Below are 17,555 nucleotides of genomic sequence, written 5' to 3'. Positions count from 1 at the left end.
TCCTGCAGAGGAGCCATTCGGAGAGACTGGGGGTGGGGTATGTGTAGGGGCCCCTCCCTGCTTCCCACTGCACAGTGGAGCCCCCATTTCCTCCCAGTTTCCCCCTCGGGCCACTTACTGGCCTCCCCAGTAGATTTTGGTGGTGACCACGTAGCTGGAACGCCTGCGAAAGGAAAGCAAAAAAAAAAATAAGTCAAAAGGGGAAAAGTCGTCAGGCAGAAACCCCCACAACCAGAAATGCAGGCAGTCCTCGACTTATGACGTTTCATTTAGCGACTGTTTGAAGTTACGTCCCTGAGAAAAGGGACATAGGACTATCCCCCCCCAGACACAGACACACATACGGGATCAAATGCCCATGAGCGGAAACTCAAAGACACTTGGCAATGGACTCGTATTTATGACGGTGGCAGGGTCCCCCAGGTGATCCGTTTCCACCAAGCCAAGTCTAAGGGGGAGGGAGCTGGATTCACTTAACGACCGTGTGACATGCTTAACAACGGCAGGGATTCGCTTAAGAGCGGTGGAAAAAGAAAGGTCGTGAAATGGAGCCTCTTAACGTCTGTCTCCCTTATCAGATAATCCTCAGGCTCCATTGTGGTCGTAAGTCGAGGACAGGCTGTATGCAATTTTGCAAAAGGTTTCAGTGAAGATAGGAAGAATGAAGGGGAATCCTCCTAAATTAGCCACGGATCCAGATGCTGAGACTCCGCCCCCTTCAATGACCTCAAAGCCCCACCCACTCTCAGCCTCTGCCCTTCCAGGAAGGGACCCAACTGTCAATCTGGGTTATTTGGGGTGGGGTGGGGGCATCATGGGTGCCATCTGCCAGCAGGGACCGAAGCAGTGGGGGGGGGGTGCCTTACCTCCATCCTTTGCTCTTCAAGATATTCCCCAAAGTTTTCTCTGCTCTGGAAGAGAGAAAAGGTAGAAGGAAGGATATAGAAAAGAGGAAAGAAAGAAGGAAAGCAAATATAAAAGAGGACGACGAAAGAAAGAAGGGAGGGAGGAAGGGAGGAAAAGAACGATGAGGCAGGGAGAGGGGGGAAAGAAAAGAAGGGAGGGAGGGAGAGGAAGGAAGGAATAAAACAGGGATCATCATGAGAAGGAGTGAGAGAGGGAAGGAAGGAAGGAAGGAAGGAAGGAAAAAGGGATGATAATGAGGAAGGAAGAGAGGGAAAAAGGGGAGAGTGAGGGGAGAAGGGGGAAGGGAGGAAACAAAGGGAGCGAGGGGAGAAGGGGGAGGACAGAGGGACAGAGGAAGAAGGAAGGAAAGAAGGAAGGGAGAGAGGGAGGGAGGAAATGGATGATGAGGGAGGAAGAGGAGGCAAAGGAAAGAAGGGAGGGAGAGGAAGGAAGGAATAAAACAGGGATGATCATGAGAAGGAGGGAGGGAGAGAAGGAAAGAAGGGAGGAAGGAAAGAAGGAAAGAAAAAAGGGATGGTAATGAGGAAGGGGAGAGGGAAAAAGGAGGGGAAGAGTGAGGGGAGAAGAGAAGAAAGGAAGGGAGGAAGACAAGAGGGGAGGGAAAGAAAGAAGGGAGAGAGAGAGGGAGGAAAATGGATGATAAGGGAGGGAGAGAGGGAGAGGGAGAGGAAAAAGGAAGGAAGGGAGGTGAGAAGGAAGGGGAGGGGAGGAAAGGAGGGAAGGAAGGAAAGAAGGAAAGAAGGAAAGAAAAAGAATCAGGAGTCTCCCAATGAATCAACCCGATTCAAAGGCAGGGACTTTCAGCAGCTCTTTATCGCTGACGGCCTCCGAGGGACGGAGGGGCTACAATAAGATCCACATTTTCCCACTTGGAAAGTGGGAAAGGAGGAAGAAAATAAGGAAAAGGAGGAGGAAAAGGACTGGGGGTGGGGGGGGGGGTCCTTGGTGCTCTCTGAGCTTGACTGCTTCCTTGCAGACGTTTCATGACCCAGCTAGGTAACATCATCCATGCTAGTAAGGAGTGGGCTCTGCTCTTCCTTCCTATTCCAGGGTCTGCGAGAAAAACGCCCAGCTCCGAGACCCTCGAGGACCCTCGCTCTCCTTTCCCCCTTCAGCTACACAACTTCTCCTTCACTGAAGTCGGCCTGATTCAGCAGCCCAGATGTAACACACACACACACACACACACACACACACACACACACACACACACACACACACACACAGAGTCCTCGGCATGGCGATATCCTTCCACCCTCCTTTACCGCCCCCCGCATCGTTGACGTCCCCCTCCCCCCTTTCACCCTCCCCTCTTGAGGGACGGTCGTTTTTCACGGCTGTAAGAATATTTATTGGTGTCCTCTCCACCTCCCAAGATGCTTGCTTCCTTGTTCAGCCAATGTGTTGGGAAATTGTGTGTTGCTTCCAGAAACAACCACCACAACAACAACAACACACACACACCAACATAGCCCTACATAATCTCTCTCTTTGCCCCACCCCACTATTGACCCCCCCACTGTCTTTCTGCCCAAGCAGGGGGGCTGGACTAGATGACCTCCGAGGTGCCTTCCGACTCTTGTCTTAGTCAGGAGGAACTGGGGTGGAAGCTCCTTTTCCGACAACCGATTTGATTCCGGGATGGAAGCCTTCGTCTTTTGGTTGTCGTCGTTGTTTTAGCACGACAAAGGAACACAACTCTCCTCTTACAACATGGTGTTTTTGCAGCAATTGCGAAGCGGCTGAAATGCCAATCCCATAATAAGCCTTCCGGATGAGCGAGGCCCGTTTGTGCATTGGTGTGTGTGTGTGTGTGTGTGTGCAAGTGCACAATTGTGTGTGTGTGTGTGTATGTGTGTGTGTGCCCTGTGGGCTGCGATTTGTGCAAAGGCCCCATCTGTCTGCTTGTTGCTGATGTGATTGTGCGCAGTTCAGCTCCACCTGAATTCACCCCTTCTAAGTTTTCCATCATCCTCGGAAAAAAATGTGTATCTTTCTTTCTCTCTTTCTTTCTCTTTCTCTCTTTCTTTCTCTTTTCTCCCTCTCTTTTTCTTTTTCTTTCTCTCTTTCTTGATTTCTTTCTTCCTCTTTTTCTCTCTCTTTCACACTTTCTCTCTCATTTTCTTTCTCTTTTCTCTTTCTCATTTTCTTTCTCTATTTCTTTCTTTTTCTCCTTCTTTCTCTTCCTTTTTTTCTTTCTCTTTTCACTCATTCTCTCCCACTTTCTTTCTCTTTCTCTGTCTTTTTCTTTCTTTCCCTTCTTTCTCTTTCTTTCTTTCTCTCTCTCTTTTCTCTTTCTCTCCCTATTCTTTTCTCTTTCTCTGTCTTTTTCTTTCTTTCCCTTCTTTCTCTTTTCTCTCTCTCTCTTTTCACTTTCTCTCTCATTTTCTTTCCTTTTCTTTTTCTCTTCTCTTTCTCTCTTTCTCTTCTCTTTTTTCTTGATCTCTTTCTTCCTCTTTTTTTCTCTCTTTCACACTCATTTTCTTTCTCTTTTCTCTCTCTTTCTCTCTCATTTTCTTTCTCTATCTCTTTCTTTTTCTCCCTTTCTTTCTCTTCCTTTTTTCTTTCTCTTTTCACATTCTCTCCCACTTTCTTTCTCTTTCTCTGTCTTTTTCTTTCTCTTTCCCTTTCTCTTTTCTCTCTTTCTCTTTCTTTCTCTCTCTCTTTTCTCTCTCCCTTTCTTTCTCTTTTTCTATCTTTTTCTTTCTTTCCCTTCTTTCTCTTTTCTCTCTCTCTCTCTCCCTCTTTCTCTCCTTTTCTTTCTTTCTTTCTCTTCTCTTTCTCTTTCTTTTTCTCTTTCTCTCTTTCTCTTCTCTTTCTTTCTTGATCTCTTTCTTCCTCTTTTTCTTTCTTTCACTGTCACTTTCTCTCTTTCTTTTTCTCTTTCTCTCTTTTTCTTTCTCTCTTCTCTTTCTCTTTTTTCTCTTCCTCTCTTCCTCTCTTTTTTTCTTTCTCTCTTTCTCTGTCTCCCTCCCTCTTTCTTTCTCTCTTTATATACACACACACATACACACACACATCGTTTGGACCGATCCCCAAATCCAGAATGACAGAATCGTGTCACTGACTCCGAAACTGGCTCCATTCGAGAGGGAAACGCTCCCAGCCAATGCTTGGCTTGCGAAGCTGACAGGCGAGGAGAAGGGGAAAAAACCCCCACCGAGGGCCGTCTCATGGAAAGGAAGGATGGCTCCAGCAGGGATAAAGCATCTGGATTAGAACAGAGCGGTTAGAAGAGAAGAGGGCTCCTGAGCATGCAAGAAAAGCACCCCTTTTCCCCCTGCAAAAAAACCCCGCAGACCGTTTCTGAGCATGGAAAAAAAAACTCTCCCTGCCAAAGCAGCCAATGAGGTTTTCTGAGCATGGGGAAAGCGCCTTTCTCTCTCTGCAAAATGCTCCAGGGGGCCCCTGAGCGTAGAAAAATGCCTTTTTTCTCCCCGCGAAGAGGCCAAGAGGGTCTCTGAGCATGGACAAAGCGCCTTTTTCTCCCTGCAGCGGGCAAGAAGGTTTTTGAGCATGGAAAAAGCCAATTTCCCCCCTCCGCGCACGGTGCATAAGTGGGCTTCTGAGCATAGAATTTCCCCTCTATCCGTGCAGAGTGCCTGCACAGCTGGACAGCATGTGAAACGCCATGTGGGGCTGTTTGATAGATCTCCCCTAATGCACAGAACAGCCACAGGGGGAGTTCAAAGATTTTATCTTTTTTTACTTTGATGATTCAATTGAGATGCTTGGTGGCAGGACAGGCCCAGAGTGGGGTGGGCTCAGGGCTGGGTGGCGTCCAGGTGGGGGGCTGCGGTTGAGGTACCCCTTAGCCATGCCAACGAGGGCTAAGCGAACTCGGCAATGAGCCACAAATGTCCTCACCGGAAGCCCCCCAGTTCAATTCTGCAGCCGACGGGAAGTCTGCTTCCCCCATCATAGTCCAGCGTCCATTTTCCTCTACCTGTCCTAACCGAAAGGCCCATCAATGGTGGAGCTGATTGGCGACAGGGAGCCGCAGCAGAGAAACAAAAGAGCCACATGCAGCTCCGGAGCCGCAGTTTGTGCTAATCCCTGGCCTAGACAATTCAGCTCCTTTTGCAACGGAGAAATATTCCTTTTTCTCTCTGGATCAGGAGAGAATGCAGAACGCAGAATCCCAGGGCTGGAAGGGACCTCAGAGGTCCTCTAGCCCAACCCCCTATTCGATTCTGGGCAGAACGTGCTGGACGGCAAACCACACAGCCTTACTGCCCCCAATCTCCCCATTAAAAGAGAATCTACGCCTGTTGAATTTCTTCCTGGCCCAGGTGACGCAGCTGCAGCTCAGTCTGCAAACACTCTGGATCCTGTCCATCTGTCCCCTCCTCATTTTCTCCCACACACCCCCTCCCCAAAAAAGCCAAGGGTGGCGACAGCCCAACCTACTTGCCAGAAGCGTAGACTTCGGCCGTGTCAAAGAGGTTGACCCCATTTTCGTAAGCGATGGTGAGCACGTTTTCAGCCACCTAGAAGCAGAAAAAGAAAAGGGGGAGGGGTGTTTTGAGAAAAGAGGAAGGGGGCTTTTTAAATCTGAGGGGCTTCACTCTACACACAAACACACACCACACACACAAAGCCTCTCTTGTGCCACCAACCGCTCAACTCCTGCCTGTTAATTAATCAGAAGGAGGAGGGGGGGGAAACCCTTAGAAACTTTTCTATCTATCTTGGCTTTCGGGGGGAACACAACTGTGTGTGTGTGTGTGTGTGCGTGCGCGCACATGCACGTGCTAGGAAGGGGGGGGTCTTTTCAATTTTGAGACTTGGGGAGGAAGCTGAGGTCAATCTGCATCTCTTTTTAAAAAGAAAAGCTCGGAACTTTAACATGTTTGGACTTCGACTCCCAGAATTCCCCAGCCAATACGGAGGTCAGCAACCTCAGCAACTTTTAAGATGGGTGGACTTCAACTCCCAGAATTCCCCAGCCAGCTCTTCCCCCCCCCCACACACTTTGCTGAAGTCAAGATAGATTACGCTTCCTACATACCCACCGTCTATTAAGAAAGTTACCCTATGCAGCTGGCTGGGGAATTCTGGGAGTTGAAATCCTCCAGGCTTAAAGTGACCAAGGTTGGAGACCCCTGATTTAAGATCTGTGGACTTCAACTCACAGAATTCCCCAGCCAGCTCTTTTTCCCCCACTTTGCTGAAGTGAAGATATATTACGCTTACTGCATACCCACTGTCTATTAAGAAAGTTACCCTACATGGCTGGTTGAGGAATTCTGGGAGTTGAAGTCCACAAGTCTTAGTGGCCAAAGTTGGAGATCCCTGATTTAAGACCTGTGGACTTCAACTTCCAGAATTCCCCAGCCAGCTCTTTTTTTTCCACTTTGCTGAAGTGAAGATATATTACGCTTACTGCATACCCACCGTCTATTAAGAAAGTTACCCTATTCGGCTGGCTGGGGAATTCTGGGAGTTGAAGTCCACCCATGTTAAACATTGCCAGCTTTTGAGAAACACTGATCCAGTCTGATATCGTGTCCAGGTCTGACACCCCATTTTAGGAAAACCGGAAGAAATTCAGCGAAGGGCGAGGAGAGGATCTGGAGTGTGTAGCCCGCACAACTTTAATTTTTCTTAATTCCGTCAAATCAAAATAGATTCCTCCTGGGAATCTCCCTGCTGCAAGAGCCCAACAAGGTAGACCAGAGTAAAAACCCCAATTTATAGAAACCAGTTTTGTTTTTAATGGTCGTAGTTAAGGAATCTTGCAGGACTGAATGCGCTGTATGGTTGTTGGAACGAGAGTTTCACTGAGATGTTTTTTTTTCTCCTGTTATGTTCTTGGCTGGGTCTGGAGACCCTCTCCTCTGTCCACTACCTTGGTGGCCGGATCTCCTTCCTGTCCTTTTGGCCGTTACATCTTTCCTCCGCAATCCCGAAACGAATAGGCGGCAGAGGTGGGTTCCGAACCGGTACGGTATGGTACGGCTGAGTAGGTAGTATCTCACCGGGCCACGCCCAGGAACTGGTTATATCGGCGGCGGCATCTTGTTTTTTGCTTCCGCATGCGCGGAAGCAATTTTTTTTACTACTGCATATGCACGTGTAGCGCGCCCGAAGTACGTCCCTGAGCGAAGAAGCCGGAACCCACCCCTGGATTAAGCGGACAAAGTTTGAGACTCACCTCATCGGAGATCTGGGATCCAAACGTCACCCAAGTACCTACGAGGGAAAAACAGGCTTTTGAAATAGGATGTTCGATTGAGTCGCTTGCTCCTCCTGCTAAGTTTAACAACAGTCGGAAGGGGCCTCGGAGGTCCTCTAGTCCAGCCCCCTGCTCAAGCAGGAGACCCTATATAGCAGTGGTGGCTAACCGTTTTCTGCTCGTATGCCAAAATCGCGTACCTGTGCATGAAAGCGCGCCCACGGCCACACCCATAATGCAATGCTCTGTGCATGCATATGTGACCCCCCCACCCTCTGCATGTGCCCTCCCACAGCGCATATGTGTCACCCCCCCTCAAGCTCCTGGGACCAAAAATGGGCTGCGGTGTGTGTGTGCTCCCTCCCGCACCCCTTTTTGTTCCACTGGTTAATTAATTAATTAATTAATTATTCTATTAATTAATAGAATAAGAGATCGAAGAGAATTGGAAGGGACCTCAGCAGCTGGCTGGGGAATTCTGGAAATTGAAGTCCACAAGCCTTAAAATTGCCACGGTTGGAGACCCCCCTGGTATACCTTATAGTCTCCTGAACATTGAACCATCTGGCTACAGACTCCGTGGCGGACCAGGAATCCGATTGGCGAAGGAGGAAGCAACGAACACACTCAAGAAAGTTTCTCAAACTTGAGGGAACCTACCACCCTTCAGGAGTATTCTGCACCACCGAAGCCCACCCAACTCAGGGAAACTCACCGAGGCCAAGACAGGAGACGCGCAGACCAGACTTCCCAAGGTTCCTGAAACGGGGGAAAAAACGGGAAGGTGAAATTGGGGTGGGGGTGGGGAGCAACTTTCAGTTAAGTCTTTGGGCCCTGGGGGTGGCAACGGTGGTCTGTCGGGGTCTGCGGAAATGGCCTTGGGAGGCAGGAAGAAGACCTGCCGATGAAGCGAGAGAAGAGGCAGCTGAGCCCTCAGAAGGAAGGTGGACGGGGCAAAAAAGAATAGCAATAGAGTAGAGACTTGGGAAGGCACCCTCCCAAGTTTCTTCAGCTGTAAAAGTAAGAGGGGGGGAAAAACATACTTTCAGGAGTGATGTCAGTCTTGGGAGGGATAGGAAAAACGCCCGGATGTACAAATTCTACTTTATCGTAAGGTTACATCAGCCGAATCTTACAAGGCTGAAAATGCATCTCCACCCCCCGCGCACTTTACAGTCTAAAACACTAGTGAGAGTGTCTTCCAAGATGGCTTCTTCCCATGTCCTCATTCCTTCTGTGGGCGCAGCTGCCTCTTACCTGCCTCTTGCCTCGTCCTCAGCTCTTCCTGTTCTACTCCCCCCACCCAAGATCATTCGCCGAATCTTACAAGGCTGAAAGTGCCTTCCCCCCCCCCCCGTCTTTACGGTCCAAGACACTAGTGAGGGTATCTTCCATGTCCTCATTCCTTCTGTGGGCGCAGCTGCCTCTTGTACAAATTCTACTTTATTATAAGGTTACATTAGCCGAATCTTACAAGCCTGAAAGCGCATTCCCCCCACCCTTTACAGTCTAAGACACTAGTGAGAGTGTCTTCCAAGATGGCTTCTTCCCATGTCCTCTTTCCTTCTGTGGGCGCAGCTTTGACCTGCCTCTTGCCTTGTCCTCAGCTCTTCCTGTTCCACCCCCCCAGATAATTTGCACATGCCATTGCAGGTAGTTCTCAATTTACGACCACGATTGGGCCCCAAATTTCTGTTGCTAAGAGAGTCATCTGTTAAGTGAATGCGGTCCCGTTTTTTCCTTGGCTTTTTATTTCTTAAGGGAATCACTGCGGTTGCTACGTTAGTGACACAGTCGTTAAGTGAATCTGGCTTCCCCAATGGCTGTTGCTCGTCAGAAGGTCGCAGAAGGGGGATCGCGTGACCGCGAGACGCTGCAACGGCCATAAATACGAGTCAATGGCCAAGACACTGAATTTTGATCACATGACCTTGGGGTAGCCACAACTGTCATAAGTGTGAAAATGATCCTGTCCCTTTTTTTCAGTTATAACTTTCAATGGTCACTAAATGAACGGTCATAAGTCGAGGACTACCTATACAAGGTCCCTGTTTTCCGGTGCGAGGTGTTCTCCACCAACGCAACAATTGTGTTTCACGTCCACTTTCTTGGAAGTACAGTGTGCCACCCCCCTCCCCGCTCCCATACACTATGCAACAGTGTTCTGGCGCTGGCCAGCATGCTGGGAGTTGTAGTCCAACACATTTAGAGGAGAAAATGCAGGCCAGAAAAACCCTCCATTGGTGAGCAAGCCGCGTTTCCATCGGTTTGGGGATGGACAAACCAGGAATACGCGGTGACCCCGAACGACGGAATCCGCTCTTCCCAAGTTTCTGCCCCCCTCTGGAAAGTCGCGGCTGCTCCTTCTGGGCCGTGTTCCTCCCTGCTTAGTGCCCAGGGTGACTCTCTCTCTCTCTCTCTCTCCCTCTCTCACCCATCGGATTACGGAGTTACCCTTTTGAGCAATAACAAAGTTAAAAATAGATGCTGGTTTGAGAAGCGAGTCACTCCGCGCTTCTAATTGCTGGGAGGAAAACAGGCCACGAACCACCCCAGTTTCATGTGGGCAGCTATTTCCAACATATATTAATCCTCTGAAAAAGGAGGGGTGGATAACAGCCCACAGACCACGGCTGGGGATTTAAATGTGGGCCCGACATTAAATCCCATTTCTTCCCCCCCACCGTCTGCTCTCTTCCGTCTTTAAGAGAAACGAGACGAGCGTTTGCAGGACGTTGAGCGAGTCTCGGGCTCTCGGTTGGGTTTGGATCTCGCTGGCAGGTTCCGTGAAGCGACCGTCATCTGCCCCATCTGCTGGATGTGGGCCCTGCCCACCCCCGTCCCTACCTCACCCCCAGAGCCCAACGTGGTGACCTATGTCAAAAGTTCGTCCGCCCCGGATTTTAATCTGTCCGCCTGGATTAGCAACGTACCGCTAGGATTGGGAAGGGGGTTTGGAAGTGAGCCAGATCCCAAGAAGGATCTGATTTGGGGGAGGGGGGAGCAGGAGGGAATTGGATCTCCCAGCTGGAACAGTGGCCGGCCACCCCCCAAATCCCCCTCCGGCCTGATTCGAACCCACTTCCGACCGTTATCCTCTGTTCTCCTGGCACGATGCCACCTGCTCTTAATCCTTTTAGAGGTGCCCATCACGCCCCCCTCCTCTTCCTCACCGCATGCCAAGCGCCTCTCCTCCCCCTCCTCCTTTTCCTCACCCCATTTGCACCTCTCGCAAACACACACACACAACACACAAGGACACAATCTCACCACACCTTTGCAGCCCGCAAAGAATATTCATATTCTTTGGGGCACGCAGGTTTTTGTCTGTGAAGGGAAATCTTTCCTTTGGAATGGAGCAGAAGGCAAACCTGGACTCTTTTAGATACACACACACACACACACACACACACACACACCACACAAGGACACAATCTCGCCACCGCTTTGCAGCCCGCAAAGCTTCCTTATAAATATTCTTTTGGGGCACGCAGATTATTTCTGCGAAGGGAAGTCTTTTCTTTGGAATGGAGCAGAAAGCAAACTTGGACCCTTTTCGAACACAAGCACACACAGACACACAAGGACGCACAAACACACCCACACCCTTCGCTGCCTCTTTCACAGGGCAGGCTGAAACTTAGTCCATCTGGATTTCATACCTGATTGGGAAAAAGTGGTGGTTTTTCCCCCCCCACCAGCTGTCCAAGTCAAACAACACTTAGGGGAAATGTAAGGGGGGTTTCCCAACCCCTCCCAGCCCCCTTCTTTTTACAGGGGGACCCCCAAAGTCTTGCATTGTTCTTCCCCCCCCCACGCCCCCCATCTGCAAGAACCCCGATTTTTTCTCTCTGCCTTCTTAATTAACTTTCAGATTCATCCTCCATCTAACTTCAATTAAAATGGCAAAAATGAAGCCGGAGGGATTTGGAAAATTGGAGGGGAAGCTGGGAAGAATGTGGGGGGTTATTTTTTGGGGGGGGGGCTTTGCAAGGACCCTTTGGGACTCCTGGAGAATGTTTTCCCCTTCTGAAATATCCGTATGGGCTCCTTTGCTAGGCTGTATCTGGGAGGATTCACGTGGGTTTCTATTTTGGGGGGGGGTCCCTTTTTAATGCCCTATTCTAGAAAGTACGAACCCCAGAATTGTGACGGTCACTCCATGACCCCCTCCCCAAATTGTCCCAAAAATAAGAAGCCACTTTCATTCCTTCCTCGTCCCCCTGTCCCCCCCCCCGCCTTCTGACAAGGGGGCACACAACACCCCCCCCCTCTTTCCCTGCTGTTAAAGTGTCCCAGAAATCCGGCGGACTGGAACACAGCACCCGCCTGCCCCCCCCCTTTTACTCACACTGGTCTCCATCTCCCCCCCCCCCCGTGAAAACCCATCGCCGCCAACCTCCGTCCCAGCAGACGATGGGACACCCCCTCCCCACAATCTTCCACTGCAAACTTTTCACTGCGTGGCTGATGGGGTTTGTAGTCAGGCAGCATCCCCCCTCCCCGCCCGTGACTGGAGCAACACGGCTCCCTTCTTCCCACTTTAAGGGCCCCCCCAATGAGACTGCAAAAGCTCAGTTTGGCAGGTACTCAGTGGCCAATGGGATATGTAGTCCTGCATCCCCTTGAGGACTCTTCCGCACGGTCCCATCCCTCCCCGCTCACTTCTCTCCCTCCGCCCCCCAGATCAATTTTCTCCCCGCAATCCGCTCCTCCCCCTGGATCTTAGTCCGTGCAACCTTCAGCATCACCGGCCGGTGGTCGAGTCCTGCACGGCCAATGGGCTTTGTAGTCCGCTACCCTTGGGGAGGGGTGTTTCCTTGGGGAGTGGGGGGGCTCATTACAGCTTGACCCCCCCACCCCGATGTAATCAACCCCCCTCCCACCCCCACAGGCACAGACTCCAAACTTCAGCATCACCAGCTGCCGGTCAAGTCCTGCATGGCTGATGGGCTTTGTAGTCCGGCCCCTTTGGGGACGGATGTTCCCCAGCCTGCTCTAATAAACCCCCCTGCCCCCAAGAACAGACTTCAACCTTCAGCATCAATGACCTCTGGTCAAGTCCTGCATGGCCAATGGGTTTTGTAGTCCGGCATTCTTGGGGAGGGGTGTTCCCTTGGGGAGGGGGGGCTCATTACAGCTCGACCTGCCTGATGTAATCAGCCCCCTGCTTCCCACAAACACAGACTCCAACCTTCAGCATGATCGGCCGCTGGTCAAGTCCTGCGTGGCCAATGGGCTTTGTAGTCCTTGGGGAGAGGTGTTCTCCAGCTCGACCGCCCCTCTGCCTACCCTAATCAAACCTCTCCGCCCCACAAGAACAGACTTCAACCTTCAGCATCACTGGCTGCTGGTTGAGTCCTGTGTAGCTGATGGGCTTTGTAGTCTGGCATCCCTTGGGGGGGGGGAAGGGTGTTCCCCAGCTCGACCCTCCCCCGCCCGCCCTAATCAACTCTCCTCTCTCTCCAGCATCACCGGCTGCTGATCAAGCTCTACCCAGCCGATAGGCTTTGTAGTCCGGCACCCTTGGGGAGGGGTGTTCCCCAGCTCGACCCTCCCCCGCCCGCCCTAATGAACACCCTCTCCCTCCACAAGCACAGATTTCAACCTTCAGCATCACTGGCCGCTGGTCGAGTCCTGAGCGGCCAATGGGCTTTGTAGTCCGGCACTCTTGGGGAGGGGTGTTCCCTTAGGGAGGAGAGGCGCATTACTGCTCGACCCTCCCCCGCCAGCTCTAATCAACCTCCCCCCCACAAGCACAGACTTCAACCTTCAGCATCACCTGCCGCTGGTCGAGTCCCGCGCGGGCGATGGGCTTTGTAGTCCGGCACCCTTCCTCCGCAACAACCTTCCTCCTCCCACCTCCAGAAGCCCGCTTACCGATAGTTCATGCCGGTGGCTCGCCCGGTGGACTCCCGCAGGAGGAAGGCGAGCTGGTGGGGCAGGGTTTGCCCGGACGCCCGGACTCCCCCCGCCAGCCGGGTCCCCTTGCCCGGGGCTTGGAAAGCGCCGTTGTTCCCCTGGCCGGGACCCCCGCCCGCCGTGGCCGCCCGCCCGCCGCCCCCGCACAGCCGGTCATCGCTGCTGCGGCTCCGCAGGTTCTGCTCGGTGCAAGCGATGGAGATCTGCATGGCCGGCTCCGGAGCCGGGAAGAAGGAGCCGCAAAACTAGCCCGGCTTTGGCGGGCTGCCGGCTGGGCGAGTGCCCCCCACGGAGCGGCACGGGACGGAGCCCTGGCAGCCGCTGCCGCGCTTCGGGATGCCGGGCGCCCCCCGCCCGCGCTGCGCCTCCGACCAGCCTCATTTGCATCCCGGCTCCGCCCACAGTGGGGGGGGGAGACAAGACTGGGGGGGGGGAGGGAAACGACCAGAGGGCGCTGATCTCGACCAGCAGATGCTGCGAGGACTCAAAGACCCCCGACCCACATCTGGACTTTGGATGGATGGATGGAGAGGGAGGGGCGATCCCAAGACCTGGGGGTGGGCGCGCAGGGGGAGAACAGCTGCGGGAAACCCCCCCTTTCCAAAAAGGGGAAGGGGATACACACACAGAGACATCAATTCCACCCCTCCTCTTCTTGGAAAATCCACCGGATTGCGACTTATACGCACATCTGGGGAAGGGTGGGGGTGGGGAACAGGCGTTTCTGGGGAGGGGGAGAAAAAAGATATAGAAGTGGGTGGGTGGGGTGCGTGGGGAGGATGAGGGGGGGGGTGAGGACGGCTCTCTAAGCGCAGGATTGGAATCGCGAGTCTGCACTGCCCTCTGTTGGCGGCCGGTGGGAAGGGCTGCACAGTCGCTGCTCCCCCCTTCCCTCTTCCTTGGGGGGGGGTGTTTCTCCTTCTCAAGAAAAAGGGGGTGATTCCCCCCATATCCCTCCCTCTTTCACTCCTGAGTCCCTCCCTCTCTTCAACTGCAGAGGGCATCCTTGGCAGGGAAGGACAGAGTATTTTTTGGGGGGGGGTTTCCAGATCCCCCCCCAGGTGGGCAGTTGGACAGAGAGACCCACCTGTTTGAGGGTCCGCCCCCCACTGCCCCATGCAGGATAAGGGCGGAGGAGGAAGTTAGGGGCTGTCCGGAGACTTCAGCCTCACATACAGGTGAAAAGGGAGAGCTTTAAAGGTAATGGTTCCCCTTGTGCTAGTCGTTCCCGACTCTAGGGGGCTCTGCTCATCTCTGTTTCAAAGCCGAAGAGCCAGCGCTGTCCGAAGACGTCTCCGTGGTCATGTGGCCGGCGTGACTCAACACCGAAGGCGCACGGAACGCTGTTTCCCTTCCCACCAAAGGTGGTTCCTATTTTTCTACTTGCATTTATCACGTGCTTTCGAACTGCTAGGTTGGCAGAAGCTGGGATAAATAACGGGAGCTCACTCCATTATGCGTCGCTAGGGATTCGAACCGCCGAACAGCCGGCCTTTCTGATCGACAAGCTCAACGTCTTAGCCCCTGAGCCACCGCGTCGCTCTAGGGAAAGCTTTACGGGTTCCATTTTCAGCCTGAATCTCAGTTGCTCAAAAATAGCAGACGCTTCAATAGGTGTGTGAGTCTGTGTGTGTTGTGTGTCTGTGTGTTGTGTATGGGTAGGTGTAGGAAAAATACAAGGAAGTAATCCTTGACTTACCAAAAGTTCGTTTAGTGACCGTTCAAAGTTACGACGGCATTAAAAAGTGACTTAGGACTGTTTTTCACACTTAACGACCGTTGCTGTGTCCCAACATCAGGTGATCCCCTTTTTGTGACAAAAAGTCACAAAGTGACAAAGTCAAGGGGGAGAGCCAGTCACCAGGAGACAGTGAGTTCTAGTCCCACTAGAGGCACAAAAATGGCTGAACGACTGGGCCAATCACCAGGTGAGTTCTAGCCCCGCCTTACACATGAATACCATCTAGGTGATTTTGGACCAATCACCAAGCGACAGTGAGTTCTAATCCCGCCTTACACATGAAAGCCATCTGGGTGACTTTGGGCCAATCACCAGGCGACGGTGAGTTCTAGCCCCGCCTTAGACACACAAGCTAACTGAGTGACGTTGGGCCAATCACCAGGCGACAGTGAGTTCTAGCCCCACCTTAGTTAGGAAAACCACCTGGGTGACTTTGGGCCAATCACCAGGCGACCGTGAGTTCTAGCCCCACCTTAGACACCCAAGCTAACTGGGAGACTTTGGGCCAATCACCAGGCGACAGTGAGTTCTAGCCCTGCCTTTGTCATGAAAACGATCTGGGTGACTTTGGGCCAATCACCAAGTGATAGTGAGTTCTAGTCCCACTATAGGCACAGAAAATGCCTGGGTGACTTTGGGCCAATCACCAGGCGACAGTGAGTTCTAGCCTTCTAGTCCCGCAGACAATGAGTTCCAGTCCCACCTTAGACATGAAAACTATCTGGGTGACCTTGGGCCAATCACCAGGCGACAGTGAGTTCTAGTCCCACCATAGGCACAAAAATGGCTGGGTGACTGGGCCAATCACCAGGCGTCAGTGAGTTCCTCGCTCCATGGCATCACTTGCCTTCATCCCCCCCCCCCCGAAGGGAGCTGTGTTCCCCGGTCACAACTCAACGGGGGGGGGGGGGGAGAGTTGTAGCTCCATTAGGCGCCTTGATTAAGCTTTGTGAAGGGAGCAAACGGCTCCCCGGGGACAGCTAAAGCAGGAATTAAACTTTTCCCTTCTCTGGAAAATAAATGACTCCGCTTAATCACTCGTCTGGAAGAATTCCCCTCCGCCCGGCTTTCGGAAATGAAAAACGGCAGACCCACCGTGTGTGTGTGTGTGTGTGTGTGTGTGTGTGTCTGGGCGGCCTAATCAGCCTAATCCTTTCCCTGCTCTTAATGAAAGCAAATCGGGAAATGGGCCCTTAAGGACGGGGAAACGGGGGCATGAAAAGAACAGAGGCCGGATTGGAATAGAAGAGAGGAAAAGTGGGGACAGGATAGGATAGAATAGAAAATAAGGATAGGATAGAATAGAATAGAAGAACAGAGTTGGAAGGGACTTTGGAGGTCTTCTAGTCCAACCCCCTGCAGAATAGAATAGAATTGAAGAGAAGATAGAAGAGGGGATATGATAGGAAAGAATAGGATAGAAAATATGGATAGGATAGGACAGACAGGATAGAAGAGAAAATAAGGATAAGATAGGATAGGACAGGACAGGATAGAATAACACAGTTGGAGGGGACTTTGGAGGTCTTCTAGTCCAACCCCCTGCAGAATAGAATAGAATTGAAGAGAAGATAGAAGAGGGGATACGATAGGAAAGAATAGGATAGAAAATATGGATAGGATAGGACAGACAGGATAGAAGAGAAAATAAGGATAAGATAGGATAGGACAGGATAGGATAGAATAACACAGTTGGAGGGGACTTTGGAGGTCTTCTAGTCCAACCCCCTGCAGAATAGAATAGAATTGAAGAGAAGATAGAAGAGGGGATATGATAGGAAAGAATAGGATAGAAAATATGGATAGGATAGGACAGATAGGATAGAATAGAAAATAAGGATAAGATAGGATAGGGCAGGATAGGATAGAATAACACAGTTGGAAGGGACTTTGGAGGTCTTCTAGTCCAACCCCCTGCAGAATAGAATAGAATAGAAGGGAAAGGAAGATAGAAGAGGAAATGAGAGGAGATGAAGGGATAGGATGGAATAGAAGAGAAGAAAAGAACAAGTTTCTTTAAAACTGAGATATGTTAAGTATATTGATATGGAAGCATAAATATCATCAACATAGAATGGAGTTTGCTCAGAAGCTGAAATACACCAAGTGAATGAGAGGAAGAGTGGGAAACAGAGGAGAGAAGAAAGATAGGAAGAGAGGGATAGGAGAGAGGGTAAGGGGGGAAGATGAGGAGGATAAGGAGGAGTGGAATGAAGAGAGAGGAGAAGGAGAAAGAAAGGGGAAGTAGAGTAGAAAAGGAAGATGGAGGGAAGAAAGGAGGTAGAAGAGAGGTAGAAGAAAGAGGTGTATGGAGAGCAGAAGAGTTGATAATGGGTTTTTATCTTTCTGGGCGTTGATGGCAAGATTATTAATTACTACTTAATACAATAGGATATTGGCTATGTAATTGTATACATGTGATTATATGTTATGAAAATTAAAAAATATATATTTTAGAGGGGGGAAAAAAGAGAAGAACAGAGAAAAGAGAAGAGGAGAGGAAAAGAGGGAATAGGATAGGATAGAATGGAAAATAGAGAATAGAACAGAACAGAATAGAAAAATAGGATAGAATAAAATAAGGAATAGGAATAGAACTGGAAGGGACCTTGAAGGTCTTCTAGTCCAGCCCCCTGCTCAAGCAGGAGACCTTAAACCATTTCAGACAAATGGCTGTCCATTCTCTTCTTGAAAACCTCCAGTGTTGGAGCACCCACAACCTCTGAGGGCAAATCCTTCCACTCATTGACAGAACAACGTTGGAAGGGACCTCAGAGGTCATTTAGT

General features: G+C 51.1%; 1 protein-coding gene across 3 annotated transcripts in view; it reads right to left on the bottom strand.

The window, feature by feature from the left end:
* KCNAB3 (potassium voltage-gated channel subfamily A regulatory beta subunit 3) overlaps nt 1–17,555 on the bottom strand; it is a 53,646-nt gene that overhangs the window by 30,240 nt on the left and 5,851 nt on the right. For 2 of the 3 annotated variants that reach the window (XM_087714281.1, XM_087714282.1), the window contains exons 1-6: nt 12,986–13,364; nt 7,821–7,864; nt 7,085–7,122; nt 5,338–5,417; nt 867–911; nt 119–163 (exon numbers count right to left, since the gene is read on the bottom strand). In XM_087714281.1, coding sequence (XP_087570407.1) covers nt 119–163; nt 867–911; nt 5,338–5,417; nt 7,085–7,122; nt 7,821–7,864; nt 12,986–13,236 — 503 coding nt within the window. In that variant the 5' untranslated portion in view covers nt 13,237–13,364. Of the gene's footprint in view, nt 1–118; nt 164–866; nt 912–5,337; nt 5,418–7,084; nt 7,123–7,820; nt 7,865–12,985; nt 13,365–17,555 lie in introns of those variants that run through there. The other variant, XM_087714280.1, reaches the window with a different exon arrangement.

The sequence above is a fragment of the Thamnophis sirtalis genome, unplaced genomic scaffold (genome assembly GCF_051295495.1).
Source record: "Thamnophis sirtalis isolate CommonGarterSnake01/CBP01778 unplaced genomic scaffold, rThaSir2_p1.2 scaffold_4, whole genome shotgun sequence".
Classification (NCBI taxonomy): domain Eukaryota; kingdom Metazoa; phylum Chordata; class Lepidosauria; order Squamata; family Natricidae; genus Thamnophis; species Thamnophis sirtalis.
This window is presented reverse-complemented; position numbering and strand designations above follow the sequence as displayed.